The sequence below is a fragment of the Lissotriton vulgaris genome, chromosome 6 (genome assembly GCF_964263255.1).
Source record: "Lissotriton vulgaris chromosome 6, aLisVul1.2, whole genome shotgun sequence".
NCBI lineage: Eukaryota > Metazoa > Chordata > Amphibia > Caudata > Salamandridae > Lissotriton > Lissotriton vulgaris.
In genome coordinates this window covers 1,889,362,582-1,889,377,910 of record NC_141694.1, presented here as the reverse complement: position 1 = coordinate 1,889,377,910, position 15,329 = coordinate 1,889,362,582, and the positions used below count along the sequence as shown (strand labels likewise).

At 49.3% G+C, this 15,329-nt stretch overlaps 1 protein-coding gene across 4 annotated transcripts in view; it reads left to right on the top strand.

Moving 5' to 3' along the window:
• The window catches only part of LOC147709785 (uncharacterized), a 1,097,608-nt gene that overhangs the window by 724,153 nt on the left and 358,126 nt on the right, over positions 1-15,329 (top strand). For all 4 annotated transcript variants that reach the window (XM_086928225.1, XM_086928227.1, XM_086928228.1 and 1 more), the window contains one exon: positions 10,554-10,700. In XM_086928225.1, coding sequence (XP_086784351.1) covers positions 10,554-10,700 — 147 coding nt within the window. The remainder of the gene's footprint in view (positions 1-10,553; positions 10,701-15,329) is intronic.

Below are 15,329 nucleotides of genomic sequence, written 5' to 3'. Positions count from 1 at the left end.
GCCTCAGGAGTACAGATTCTGGGAAGGGCTGGGCGTCGGCGCTTTATATAATCAAAGGGGGCGTGGCCTGGAGAAGTGGGCGTGGCCTGTGAGCAGGCTCGCTCGCTGATGGCGGAGCTTGCAATTTCCTACCCCGTGGCAGCGTTCAGATCGGCTGCACGGGTAATTAGTAACAGGATGAGTGCCCCAACCATGTGACTGCTTACATGGTGTGGATTCTCTTGTGTCTAGTACTAGCTTCAATGCCTTGTCTGAGACAAGCCATGGTGCGTTGATCTCTACAGTCTGCTATTGCTGTTCATGAAATTCTTTGTGGCTCACCGTATAGCTCAGCACATGAACGGACAGCACAGATGAGTCCTTTTCATGGGACGGTCCCAGCCACGGCGTGTCGTTCAGTCTCATTACCTCCTAGTTAGTCTTCCTCACCACAAGACTTAAACAGTGAGCTTCAGCTCCACAGAACCCTCCAAAGTAAAAAAAGCCTCCCATCCCCTCCCAATATGGCCGACCAGATCACCCCTGACCTCTATGAGAGGTGGGCCGGCCCAACCAACAGCCTGTTTTTTTTCGTTCTGCGCCATTCTCTCTAGAGGCGCTGTACAGGTAAGTTGGGCCTGTGCCTTATTCCTGGTCGTTTGTTGTGGTCCACGCCCGGTTGCGGCCTCTGTTGGACCGGCGCTTTCTTCTAGGCGCTATATTTTAGCCGTGGTGCGGTGTGGCCGCCATTTTCCTTCTTGGTTGTAACGGTCGGTCGCTGGCCCTGCTTCACTTGATTACATGCTATGGGCGGGATCGCAGTAGCGCTGAGGGCAGCTGCAGTGTGATTTGGTCTTTCTGCATGCAGCGCTTTCTCTCGTGGCATGCCTTACCTATTGGAAGGTCCCGCTAACAGTTTCCTGCTCGGAACGGGCTTCCGAGCCCTCCATGATGTCCTGTTTTTTATAATGCGGCCCAGGGCGGTTGCCGCTCTCCCCTTCAGCGGGGTTGCCAGTGCTGCTTCCCGCGGCTCCGTGCCACACTGTGATTAGTCTGGGCTCGACCCGCCCTTTAGGGGCGGGGTTTGTTTGCTCCGGGTGCAGCTAATTGTTTTCACGTCTCTCAGCTGTTTTTTGCCCTGTGTAAATTCGGTGACGGTTCGGGGTGGACCTCTGCGTTCCTCCACTTTCATTCTGTTTTGTGGTGGGCGGTTGCTGACTCTCTGCCTGCTCCTGATCCTCTGTCTGCGCAGTCCATCCAGATGATGATTCAGTCTGCGGTGGCAGCAGCCTTTCCACAGCGTGATGAGGGCAGGGCCCTTCCTCTCCGAAGCGTCCATGTAAGGACCCCACTCCTGTCTGAGGGGGGAGGAGGAGGATCCAGGGTCAGGAACTTTGTGATGTTCTCTCGCACATCAAGGGTAACTTGGCTTTCCCTCCTCCCGCGGCGGAGGATCTCTCCGAGGATTTATTCGTCCAATAACAGCGTAAGGTTCCGTATTCCATTCCTCTGCTTTCCTTCATCAAGAAGGTTATCGAGGGGGAATGGTTGGATGTTGATAAGCAGTCTTTTCCCCATTATCTGGCTAAGCGTTACGCTATTGAGGACTTCACTAAGGATTTCCCTCCGTCGGTGAAGGTGGACTCTCTGGTTGTGGGCCTGGCTTCTCAGGGTTCTATCATCTCTGAGGACGCATCTCCTTCTGACCCCGTGGAGGCAGCGGCTATACGTTCTTATGCGGCTGCAAATTTCTCCATCAGGGATTCTGCGTTTTTATCTTGCATGGTGCAATCCTTGTTGAAGGATTTCCAGTCCCTGGGTGAGCTCCTGGATCAGGGGGCTGATGTTGTTCCAACCCTGGCTTTGATGGAGCAACAGAAGCGCCTTTCTCTCGGACATCTCCTTTGATACCCTGGGTGTGGCTGCTGCCGCTGGAGGGGCTGCCATCCAGGCTCGGCATCAAATTTGGCTGCGCCATTGGAAGTCTGAGGCAGCCCAGAAGGCGTTACTGGTGAGGATTCCTTTTTCTGGGGCAAAATTGTTTGGGCCTCCACCGGAGGAGATGATCAAGAAATCTGCAGAAGACCACAAGCTGCTGGCTCCCATCAGGTCCTCTGGGGGTCGTTTCCCTGGTCGCGGCTGGGTTTTCTCCGCTTCATCCAGGGGGTAAGGGCAGCACGCCCTTTCGAGGAAGGGGTCATGGCCGGGGCGCCCCGTTCTTCTCCAAATCCTGGTCTCAACCTGCTGCTTCCACTTCCGCTTCCGCCCCAAAATCCAGACTGTCTACTGGCTTCCCCCGGGGTGTTCCCTGTGGGGGGCCATCTCCGCCATTTCATCCCAGCCTCGGAGGAGTCCGTCTCGGACATTTGGGCCCTTCGGATTGTGAGGGAGGGGTTTTCCATCAACTTCTCCTCCCCTCCTCCGGATTTTTTCCTCGCTACGCCCCTGCCTTGCTCCCAGGTCAAGAGACTAGCCTTGCTGGCCGGCATCCAGGACTTACTCTGCAAGAGGGCCATCCGACCGGTCCCGCCTTCTCAAAGGGGTTCGGGCGTTTATTCCATCCTGTTCCTGGTGAGGAAGGTTTCTGGGGATTTTCGGCCTGTGTTGGATTTAAAATGGTTGAATTCTTACATTCCCCATCCTAAATTCAAAATGATCTCTCTTCAGGAAATACTGCCGCTTCTGGTCCGGGGAGAGGTGGTTGCATCTCTGGATCTCCTGGACGCCTACCTCCATGTGCCAGTCCATCCGGTTTCTCAGGCCTTCCTCCGGTTCTGCTTTGAGGGCTCCCACTATCAGTTCCAGGTACTTCCTTTTGGTTTGTCATCTCCCCCAAGGGTGTTTACTAAGATCCTGGCTCCCCTGGTGGGTCTTCTTCACCAGGAGGGGATCTGGGTCTTTCTGTACCTGGACGATTGGCTAATTTCTGCCTTTTCTTTCTCCAAGGGGATGCTGCACGTCAGGAGGGTCTGCAAAGTTCTCTCTACCCACAGCTTCCTGATCAACGAGCGGAAATCTCATCTGTCTCCCACTCAGGACTTGGTCTTCATTGGGGGTCGATTGGACATGGTTCAGGGAAAGGTGTTCTTGCCTCTGGGTCGCCGGGACACCTTGTGGCGGGATCTGGGGTCCCTTCTGGCTCGGGATTATGCTACTGTCAGCCTTTGGTTGAGGGTTCAGGGTCTGATGTCAGCTACCATCAATGTTCTCCCTTGGGCACTCCTCCACCTGTATCCCTTGGTCAATCATCTGCTCTCCCTCTGGGATCCCCGCTCGGAGGATGACGAGTTCCTGCTCCTTGTCTCCCCTCAGATTCGTTCGGATCTGGGTTCGTGGTTGGTGGAGTCTTACCTCTCCGGGGGTCTTCCCTTTCTGATTTCCCCATCCCGGGTGGTCACGACTGATGCCAGTCTCCTCGGCTGGGGGCGACCTTGGGTTTGGGGTCCGTTCAGGGTCGTTGGGATCTCCTCCAGTCGCGCTGCTCCTCGAACTTTCGGGAGTTGAAAGCGGTCCTCCTGGCTTGCCTGCACTTTGCTCCTTCTCTCCAAGGTCACCACGTCTTAGTCAGGACGGACAACTAGGTTGTGAGGAGTTATATCAACCATCTGGGGGGGTGCCGGGTTTGCTCCCTTTGGTTGCTGACTCAGGAACTGATGTCTTGGGCGGAATCGGCGGTCCTGTAATGTAATGTAATGTAATGTCCTGTCTCTCCGGGCTGTCTATCTACCAGGGACCGACAATGTGGAGGCGGATCGTTTGAGTCGGGTTTTTCCATCAATGTCCGATTTCTCCCTCTCTCCGGTGGTTTTTCGCCACCTGGTGTCGCGCTTCGGTCTGCCTCTGGTGGATCTGTTCGCAGACAGGGAGACTGCCCTCCTGCCCCGTTTCTGTTCTCTCCTCCCAGTTCCGGGGGTGTGGCGAGTAGATGGTCTGTCGTTCCCTTGGCCCTCCGGTCTCCTGTACGCTTTCCCCTCCATCCCTTTGATCCCTGGGGTCCTCTGCAAGATTTGCATGGACAAGGCCCTGGTGCTCCTGGTGGTTCCCGCCTGGGTTCGCCGCCCCCGGTTCCCTCTCATGTGCGAGCTGACAGTTCTAGCCTGCTGGCCGATCCCGGATCTTCCGTTTCCGTTGCGGGGCCCTCCGCTCCCCGATTCGGTTTTGCACCGGCTCCATCTTCAGGTCTGGCTCTTGCGCGGGTGACCTTGCTATCTCGGGGATGTTCTTCGGGGGTGGTGGACTGACTGCAAGAGTCTCGCCGGTCTTCCACTTTGTCATCTTATTCCCGTCACTGGTTTTCGTTCTCCCGTTGGTGCGGGCTCCAGGGTGCTGAGCCTTCCTTGGTGGATCCCTTGCGGGTCTTGGACTTCCTCGCTGAGGAGTTTTCCTTGGGTGTGGCTTCCTCTACCCTGCGGGCCCAGTGGGCGGCCTTGCGGGCCTTCCGCAGTCCGGACTTGGACGGGCTTGATTCCCTGGTGGCTCGTTTGCTCTGGAGTTGTTTTCTCCGTCACCCTCAGGCGCTTTACTTGTCTCCTCCTTGGGATCTCCCCCTCGTGTTGTGGGCCCTCCAGGGTCTCCCCTTTGTGCCCCTGGCCTCAGTTGCCCTGAAGTTTCTCACTTTTAAAGTGGTTTTCTTGGTGGCCATTGTGTCTGCCGGCCGGATGGGCGAGCTGGGGTCATTCCTTCTCCCCCACCCCCCCTCCCCACCCCCCCTTCTAGCGGGTTTTGCCTGATCGGCTGGTTCTCTGTCATGACCCTTGTTTCCTTCCCAAGGTTCCCTCTCTGGTCAACCGTTCTCGTGAGGTGTCCTTGCCTTCTTTTCCTCCCAACACGGAGTTTTCCCTGTCCTTGCTAGATGTCCGGCGTGCTGTTGTGGTTTACCTTGAGCGCACGTCTTCCCTTTTTCGGTGTGACCTTTGGTCCCGTTCATTCTGGTCACAAGCCCTCGATTTCCACGTTGAGCCGTTGGCTTAAGCAGGCTATCCTGCTTGCCTACGATTCACTGGGTTCGGATGTTCCGGTGGGGGTCCAGGGTCGTTCCACTAGGAGTGTGTCTGTGTCCTGGGCCTCTTTCAAGGGTGTCTCCACTGAGGAGATTTGTAGGGCGGTGACATGGTAGTCCCCTCACATGTTCATGGAGCATTATCGGGTTGTTCTGGGTGGTTCTGATCCTGGGGATTTTGCTGGGTCCGTGTTGAGTGCTGGGGCGGACGCTCCTTGAATGGCCTTTTGTTTTTCTTTGAATCAGGTTTTTGTCTTCCGGTTTCTTTGTTTTGTACTGAATAAACCTTGTGCTGGTCTTTCTATTTCACTGTGTGGTGTTTTTTTCTTATGGTCAATGAAGCCTTTTGGCTTGGGTATTTGCTCACTGTGTAAGTCATGTGGCAAGTATAGTCTTCCTCGCCACATGAGTTCTCTCCCTCCCTGTCTGGCTATCGGCCTTATTGCTGGCTTGGTTGTTCAGGCTGTTGGTTAAATGTAAATGTATTGGCATTTATATAGCGCACTACTTACCCGTAGGGTCCCCAGGCGCTTCGACCGCTGCGAAACCCTTCCTGGCTTCCCTGAGAGATGGTCCCTTAATGGGTATCTCCAGGGTGAGACCAGGCATCCCCGGCGGTCTGGTGGGGCCGTTAGTGAAGATGAGGCAAGCTAATGCCCAGAGTTGCCGAGTGTGATCGCTGATCAGAGTGGGCACCGAGGCGAGAGAATTATCGAGTCCGCTGACCCTAGTCCAGAAACCTGCCGCGCCGGGAATCGAACCCTGGTCCCGGGCCGTCCTCTGCTCTCGGGTCTGCCGCCTCTAACCAGTGAGCCACACTACTTCACTACTTGGTTGGGCCGGCCCGCCTCTTATAGAGATCAGGGGTGATCTGGTCGGCCATCTTTGGAGGGGATGGGAGGCTTTTTTTACTTTGGAGGGTTCTGGTGTGGAGCTGAAGCTCTCTGTGTAAGTCATGTGGCGAGGAAGACTATACTCGGAGTAATGAAGATTACCGGTAAGTAACCAGGGCATTTATGAGCTTCCACTTAAAAGGAGACAACGTCCAGGACGCTGAGTCTTTTTGTTCACTCTGCCGTCAGTGTTTAATCTGCAGAAGTTTGTGGTGTTTGCCTGTTTGCTCTTCTTGGAGCATTATCTCATGCCAACATTTTATGAGCTGTCTAACAGCCACTGAGTTGCACTTGACTGGGCATTCACACTTCTAGGACATTTTCTGCGGTGCACTATATGCAAAAAGTATGGACTTCATTCTCTTTTTTAATCTGTGAGTACTTGGTTAAAAATTTTCATATTGAAGAGAAAGTTATTTGAATTTTGAAACTATATGAAATGGTTGCCACGCGTTGCATGCGTGCCGCTTACCGTTATTTTACTAGCTGTGCAGTTGCGGGAGGCCAATGACGTGCTCAGGATAAGCAGTGAGGTCAAGTATTACGTTAATGTGCTGCACTACAACGGTTGGTGCAAGTATGCAGCTTCTTTGTTGGAAGCAGTGCGTAAGTCCTTTCTGTCCAGCTCTGCCAGCCAGCATCATTGCTGGTGTGAACCAGGATGGTTTGCCGACGCTGGCATGAGTATGCTGCCAGCTGGGGTTCTTCGTGCAGCCGGTAAACCTCAGAATCACCTCTGATTAATATTGTTAAAAGCAAATACTGTAAGGCTTTTCTGAAGTGCCTGCCAAGTACTCATTCCAAACAAGCTTCAGGAGTCCTTTGGTGCACAATGTGACCTGTCAGTTTTTTTTCAAACAATGTTATGCTTAAGAACTTCATTGAGCAGTTACATTGCCATGTGACCTGCTTTTAGAATATTTACAGGTTGTTTTGTTACTGCAGTAATTTATATTTCTGCAAATGCTGTTTGCTTTTTACTCTGTTTCATTGATACTGCCCATACTACAGAATTGGGCAGTGTTGTTAGATGCAGGATGGAGGAGATATCCCTTGTGTCTTGTGGGGGTTGATTTGTTTCAAGTCTTATGCTCAGTGTATGTGCAAGACAGTGCATATGTTCTTTGGGGTGGTGTTGCTACTATGTCATTGCAGTTACACATTTATTTGCATATGAAAATATATTTCCGAGTCCTAATGTTTTTTATGTCATGTTGAGTCTCAACATTTTACATTACATTAACGCTAGTGTAATTAATTTATAGTTGAATTATCCTTTACTAGCAGCCCATCCCGACCTGTCCGGGAGCAATCAGGCTTCAGAGCTCCCGCCCGTCCCGTGAGCGCACCCGCGGCTGCTTCACTTACCTCCGCCTGTCCGCCGGTCCTCACCGCCTGTCCGCTGCTCCTCACCGCCTGTCCTCCGCTGCTCCTCACCGCCTGTCCGCTGCTCCTCAACGCCTGTCCGCTGCTCCTCATCGCCTGTCCTCTGCTGCTACTCACCGCTCCACCCTGCCTGTACGCCGCTCCTCCCCACCTGTACGCCGCTCCTCCTGCCGCTCCTCCTTGCGCTCGTGTACGCCGCTTTTCCCCGCGTTCCTGATGTCAGGACGCACGTCGCGGCCGGCGCTACTTTCAAGGGACTACTTTTTTTATGTAAAATTTTTAAAACCACGTATATACTTTTTTTAAATATAGCCTATGTCCGGCTGCACACCCTGACAATTACAAAGATGTATTGGGTGTTTGAATTGGCGCTGTGGTTCCCGAATTTACCCGCCTCAAAGGTTCACAGTTCTTACTTTATTATAGTAGTATAGATACATGGGATTGTGTTATAAGTAGGTGATGCCCATTTTTAAAAATCTGTTGTTTCCCCATACATGATTGATCACTAGGCGGATGTCCTTGGCCTATTCCTATATTGTGTCTGTGCACGCCCTTGCATGAGGGATTGAAATGGGCTACTCTCCTTTTTCTACTACTTACACTGTAGACCCTTACATTGTGACTGTCTTATGGGCGCTACTCCCATTTATGCAGATTGTTTTGCATACCCTCACTTGGGGGATATTTGCATTTTGTGTACAAGTCACAATGTGCCACATGTTTTGTTTGACAGTGTGTAAGTCACCCTATGCTACAATTTATTTTGACTGTGCTTAAGTCACCCCGTGCTACATGTTTTGTTGGCTGCCTTTCGGTTAGGAGCTGCTGTATGGGTTAGTCACCCATTTTCACATGTTTATTTTGCTGCCCTTACATATGGAGGGGCTGTATGGGTGGGTGGGTGTCACCCATGTTCACGCTTTTCCCTTACCTTCTTTACACAAAGAATGTTGGTTGAGTGTGACTGTCCCCTGTGGTTTCTGGCTATTTCGCTCTCCCTTGTCTTCGGGGATATTTTCCCAAGTGTTTTACACCCACTTCTATGTTTTTTACAGAGTGTGAGTTGTGTTTACGACCAGTTCATGTCGTGCTGTGTTGTGCTTCCTGTCATGCCTGTCTGGCCAGTCGGTGTGGTTGGTGGTGGTCATAAGTGCAATTGTGTCATTCAGCTAGCATGTTTGTTTCTTCTGCCATATTTTATGCTATATATTTTTAATTTATAGAGGGGGAGTAAGTGTGACATGTTAATTTGTATATTTATCTACGCATCTTCTCAGTGCTTGTATGTTTTTCTGCTTGTATATTTTTCTATGCATCTTCTTCATCTTCTCTTGTACTTGTATCTATTGCGTCTACTTCATTTTTTCTTGTATCTTTTTCCTGTGCATCTTCTCTATATTATAATGCCTGCTGTGATTTTCATTGTATATTTATCTGCATTTGTGTACTTTATCGTAATTTGTCTTTAATGGTACTTCTTCTTAAAACCTTATTCTAATTGTCAGTTTTATTTTTGTGTTATATAAAGGGGGAGGATAAGTAGCATTCTGTTTAGGTAATTCCCCTGTTACTTTCTCCCTAGCTGCTCATCCAGTGTGAGTATTCTGCATGGAATATTGGTGCGCATGGTGATGGAATGGAATGTTAGGGTGCCTGTGAGGTGAGCTGTGACAGCTGGAGTATAGGTTGAGCAGCAGCAGGCTGCTCCTCATGAACTTTCCAACCTGGAACGAAGCCTCAATACATCTACTTGAAGCTCCATCTTGGCTACTGAACGTCATCTTTGTGGCCAGAAACATAGTTTGCTAAAGAGAAAAAAATAAAGATCAGAGCACGAAGCAGACTTTGGTTAGAGGAGAGAGCAGGGAAAGGAATCCGTTCGGGAAGGGAGATAAAGTATCCAGAAAGTGAGATGCAGGCAATACCTTAATCTCAGGATCTGGAGATGAGAGGTTTTCAGTTTCTTGTGAATGTAAAACAAGCGTGACTTTACATGTCTTCTGGAAGGAGGCAGCACAGGGAGAGGCTGCTCCAGAAACTGTTTGAGAGATACTTGATTGCTTTTTGAGATTCTTCAAATCAACACCTAAGGTTTTGTTGTTCCTAAATTTCTTCTGGCTGCCCATGGCGGAGTGTGAATATGTTGTGCGAGGAGGGTGGCTTTGACATTTATATGGGACAGCTGCATTTGTGTCTGCCTTCATACCCCTCTTTGATTATTGGAAGGCGAATGTGATAGTGAATACAAATAAATATCATTTCCTGACTGGATGGGACTAGAAACTTTAGGACATATTTACAAGCCCCTATCACCACTACAACATGTTTACATTAGCCATTGAATGACGTTTTGCAACTTCGATGTGTGTTGCATTAAGCAGCAAACATAGATGATTCAAAATGCCATGGATGATTGCTTATGTGCAGGAAGGGAGACCTTCCGGCGCATAAACAATCATTTCCCCCAACGCAGACACCCTTGCCCTATAGTGTAAGGATGCCTGCGTTGGCACTAGGCAGCTAACTCAGCGCCAGCGATGGGGGAAACGCAGGGGTGCGCAGCATCCTTGTGATTACGGCACATCCCCGCGTTTTCAGAATGGAGTAGTGTGCCATTAGCAATGTTAGCTTCTCCATTCTGTTGTAAATATGCCCCTTTGATTCTTCCTCCGCTGCACACAGCAGCAGATAGGGAAAAAATCCCCTGCACTCCCTTCATGGATACTGAGGCGTCATGCAGAAATATCTAACAGAATCCTCTATTATACTGTGGGCAGACGCTCAATCAACTATTTTTATTTTTTTGTCTGGCAGTGAGATATTTTATTTTTCAATTACATCATTGGGTGACATGAATCGTTTTGCAGTTACAACAATTGCAAACATTTATATTTTTTTCAGTTTATTTTTTGGCAACAATCTCTTATTGCAGGGCAACTTCTTCTGCTAAACGTTCATTTGGAGCGTTTTTCTAGAGCATTATATTTTGCTTGGAAAATAACACCAACGAGAAAAAATGCTGTGTTTTTTCCTGCTTGGCATCCTGATTTTGCTCATTTTTTCTATGTCAACTTTGTTCAAAAACGCTGATATTAATGAATTTGTCTGGTCCTGACAGCCAAGTGGTGTTTTTTGGTGATTAGTGAATAGGATTGCGCAAAGTGACTGCGTCAAACTCTTACCATTCTAAAACTCTGAAGACGCAGCGCAAAATGAAGAAGCACCCCTCGAGTGTCTGTGGAGCCATTGGTGAATAAAGGCCATTGTGGTAATTGGTGCTCTTTCTCTTACAGACAGAGAGGGGTTCTGTCCCTATGAAGGCGATAACATAAGATGTACCTACCCATTAAAGCCCGACAAGTGCCTGAGTGACGGCGACTGTCCCAAAGAGGAAAAGTGCTGCGGCGCCTGCACAAAACAGTGCACCAAACCTCAACGTGGTATGTGGGTAATCTCCTGGTCTATTACATACCATAATGTACTCATTTCTAAGAGTTCAGGATGTCATAACTCACAGGTGAAACCAATCACATACAAGATAAACCGACCATATGAATAAAGGCAAGCAAAGCCAGAAGCAAGATTGGGATTGTGCCTTGTAATTTATCAACTAGGTTTCATGTATGTAGCAGGTAGATTTCTATCAGAAATGTTGTACACAGCATCAAAAACACTTTAACAGTGCACTGGCAATTTAGCAAAACACACATTAGTGGATGGAGATGGAGAAAGAGACGTAAAGTATGACAATGCATGCATATATGTAAATTAAAAAACTCGCACATTACCATTATGCTGTGTTCCTCAGACAGGCCGGCCAGGGATGAGAAGATAGGCTGAAGGCCTGTTTGGGGGTGGAAGTTGTGAGCCATGATGGGAGGTCCACCAGATGTTGGATGGGAAAACATTCACCCTACACAACACATAGAATCAAAAACACTATGGGCTGCATACATCAAAGTCAGCATTTGCGATTCCTAAATAGCGATTTTTGAGAAATCACTATTTAGGACTTGCCAATCCCTGTGCTTGTAAGAATCGGCCAAAAAGTTGTGATTCCGACACACAGATTGCGACTCGCTATTAAGGAATGGCTTCCCATTCATTCCATAGGCCTAGAGGCCCATAGGAATTAATGGGATTGTATGCGCATTTGCAAGTACCAAATAGGTACTCGCAAATTGTGCATGCAATTTGAAGGGTGCAAGGGAACCAAAATACCACCCTGTTGCACCCCCAAAAAAGGAAGGTATGCACTTGTGGGGCACACACAAGTGTGTGCACCACAATGCACTTTGAAAAATACATTTTTTTGCATTTTTCAAAGGAATTGCAAATCACTATCAACTTCAAGTTGACCGTAATGTGCGATTCTAAATTGCGTAAACGCAATTTACAATTGCATAAAGCATCGCATTTGAGGGATCGCAATTGCGATTCCCTAACTGCATTCGCAATTAAGGGAATCGCAAACAATCGCGATTTCCTTAATTGCAAATTGCTAAAAAGGTACATGCATCACGAAAGGCCATTTTTTGATTGCAAATGGCCTAATTTTGTGATTCGCACTACTTGTGATTTCAAAATGGTTTGATGCATGTGCCCCTATGTGCCTTCGTTATGAGACCCTTATGCCGCTGGAGCATCACTTTTTGTGGCGCTGTGGCAGCATACAAAATGTACCACACTGCAACATATTTACACAGTGACGCATCTAGGCAGATGCAACACTTTGGAAACCCCTGAGCTACATTATACCTGCATCAGGTATAATGTAAGCAAGGTTGGCATTTCAGTGCAGAAAAGGCTTGTAAAAGTGTTGCAATGAAATCTATGAGATTTCACTGTGACTCTACGGCCTAACAGCGTCAAATCCTTACAGCTGCTTGAAGCAGGCGTAAGAGGTGACGCAGGCCTTTTGACATTGGGCTTGCCCCATGTGAAATGAGACATTGCCCGAGTTGCGTCTGTTTTCATACACACTCCAGCAAAGAGCCATTTTTACCCTGACATATTCGTCAGGATTCCGGACGTATCTGCCAATCCCTGTGACATGGAGCGCCGTACAGTAAATATTACGCATCCATGGTGTCGCAAGGAGGGTGCACTGAAAAGGGTTGAATCGCCGTTTTACTGCAGTGATGAAACACTTTTCATAAACAAGGCCCTAACATGGTACATTGTCAATTTGGCCAAACACATATAACTTTCTGGAGATGGAGAAAAAGATGTAAAGTATGACAATGCATGCATATGTAAATTAACATTATTCTGGATTCCTCAGACAGACTGGCCAAGGATGAGAATACGGAATGAAGGTCTGTTTGGGGGTGGTAGTTGTGAGCCAATGAGGGGAAGTCTATATATAGGTGGATGGGAGAACATACACCCTACACAACACAGAGATATTACTGGGACTGGCCAGAGCAGCATAGATCCCCTTTATTTATACCCTCTGCAGCTCCTGCCCTGAGGGGTATGTGCATCTCATCACCCACTGTGTATCTCCCAGGTGGGGCACTACAAGAGTTTACAGTCAGTGTCAGTGTGAGGTAGGCAGGAGCTGAGCCTCAGACTGTCTTAAAATAATTTTGGTTTTTGTAAGCTCTTGTTTCAAGATCAGCCATCCAGCTTGGTCCCAATAGGGAAGGGAAGATGTGGTAAAGTCTCTGACTTTGTCAAACAGCGATATTAGGGTGCACAGAGAAGGGCGCCGTTGCCTGCAGCCTATACAGAGTCTCATCAATGCAATTGTTTGAATCAGGACTATGGCTGTGTGTGAAGGGGGCTACGTGTGGATTTTGTTTTATTCAGTGCTTGCATTGTCGCCTCGGTGGCTGCAGTTGATGGGGGCTGCATCCTCAGGTTAAAGGGACTCGAGCATTCCTAGTGCTAGTGGAAGGAGAGTTGGAAAGAGTATCAATAGGAAGAGGATGGATGCAGGAATAGTGGTCAGTCATTCATACATGGGGAGAAGCAGGAGGTCTTCTTTTATTGGGAAGTGAATTGATCTTAAAGTGCATTTCATCACAACAGGAATAGAAAAACAATGTTCAGTAGTCCGTCCTTAGATTCACTCTTTGAGCTGATACCCAAGCCTTCTCAAATCATTTGCATAAACCATTCTCTTACGGTTGTTTCTGCCAGGTCCATAGTCTTTTTCCTTTTCTGTTTCCATTCCTCAAACATGTGGGTAGCTTTAGATCTTCCTTTTTGAGCTGCCTTGATTATAATGTGATTTCCAGCTTCCAGGGCTACAAATGTCTTCTAAGTTCTTGCTATGTAACCGGTACTAGACGGGTGACGGAATGTCTCCCTAAGGACTTCTGCCCTCTTACTAACCTGTCTGCCCGAAAAATAAATTCTCAACTGCAGGGACTTGAAGAAACTACATTTGAAATGAATATTACATTTTTGTCTGGCTTCTTCAAACGTGATGAAAGTTTCTTGATTCCTTTTTTTTTATTTTAAATATTTTTATTAGGTATTTACCCCACTTCACTCCCCCCCCCACCACCTGGCTGCATGGCACTTTACAAACATATATTCAATAATTGCAAAAGATGACATTTCACATAAGGTAATGCATAAAGAGCATACGCAGAGCACCCATTGAGAAAAATAAATTAGCCATTCAATCTTTTCACAATTCTATCTTTTCTTCCAAGTTTCCATAGGTTCCCATATTGTTAAACTTAGTTTCCTCCCCCTTTTACCTTTCCTTGCATATATCTCCCTCTCCAGGCTATACATAGAAAGTAGCCTGGCCAACCATTGATGAAAAGTGGGGGGTACCGGATCTTTCCAAGCTGTCGCCATGCAGAGTCTCAACACTGCCATTGCTATAAACAGGAAGTTATTGGCTAAACATTGCCCATCCACTCCCAGGACCACCCTTGCTGGCGACAGTACTGTAGTGATACCCATCGCATTTTCCAAAAACTTTTCAATTTCCTTGTGCAGGGGGAGTAATATTGGACAGGTAGCAAACATGTGTGTCACCCCTGCTTCAGAACTCATCCTGTATTCAGTCGGTTCCGGTAGCCGCCAGAGAGCAGCAGCAAGCAGCAAGCAGGACGCCAGGACCACCAGAAACGCCAGCCAGCGAGACGCTGCCGACAGAGCCGGAGCCGCCGCAACAGCCCGCCACAGCCCGGTGGGGAAGTGGAAAGCAGAAAGCGAACACCAGCCATTCCCGCCGCCGCCACTACCCTGCCGCTATCTGTCACCCGCAGCCGCGGCTTCACCTGCTACAGCGGTTGGCGAAAAAGCGGCGAAATCTGAAAGGGGCAAGTGAAGCAAGTAAAGCGAGCGAGCAAGTAAAGCGACGGAAACGCTTTCATCTGCAGCCGGCGGACGGCGCAAGTCATAGAAAGCGGCAAGCAAACCGCCAAGCAAAGCAGCATCACAGCCCCCGGCTCACAGGTACTTACCACCTTATTGCCTGCACTCCCCCTGTCCCCCCCGCCCCAGAGCGAGCTGCCGGAGCAGCGGACTTTGCCACAGGTCTGGGTGCAGGGGGGGGGCTGGGAGCATCAGGGGGAAGAGCGGCTGGGGGGGCCAGGACCGCTTTTAGAGGCCAGGGTCGCCTAGGTGCGGGACGGATTTTGCTGGCGTCACCCCCTAAATTCTCCACAACCCTCCACAGGGCCAGGGGGCGCCAAGCATAGCGCTGCCCGCATCAACGGGGGTCATGGGCGCGACGGGAGCATAGCACCCAGCAGCAGGCCAGAGCCCCAAGCCACCAAACTACAACTCCCCGCAAAGCAAAGCAGTGGCTGGTACACAGCAGACCCATAACCAGAGCCCAGAGCCGCAGAATATCACCCAGGCGAAGTTGAACAACGTTTTCCCTGTGACCAGGGGGCCGCCCACAGTTTTTGGCACACAGCTTGGTCCTTCCCCCGGGTAACAAGCGCTTGCCTATCAGCACAAGCACAAGCATTGGATTTGCAGCAGCAGGGAGGCCAGGGCACCCTTCAACCTAGCAGGAGATCCCACAGATTCCTTCTACCACGTGGGTTCCACCAACCAAGTAGCAGCTGCCTTGGAGCCGGCAAGCCACTCAA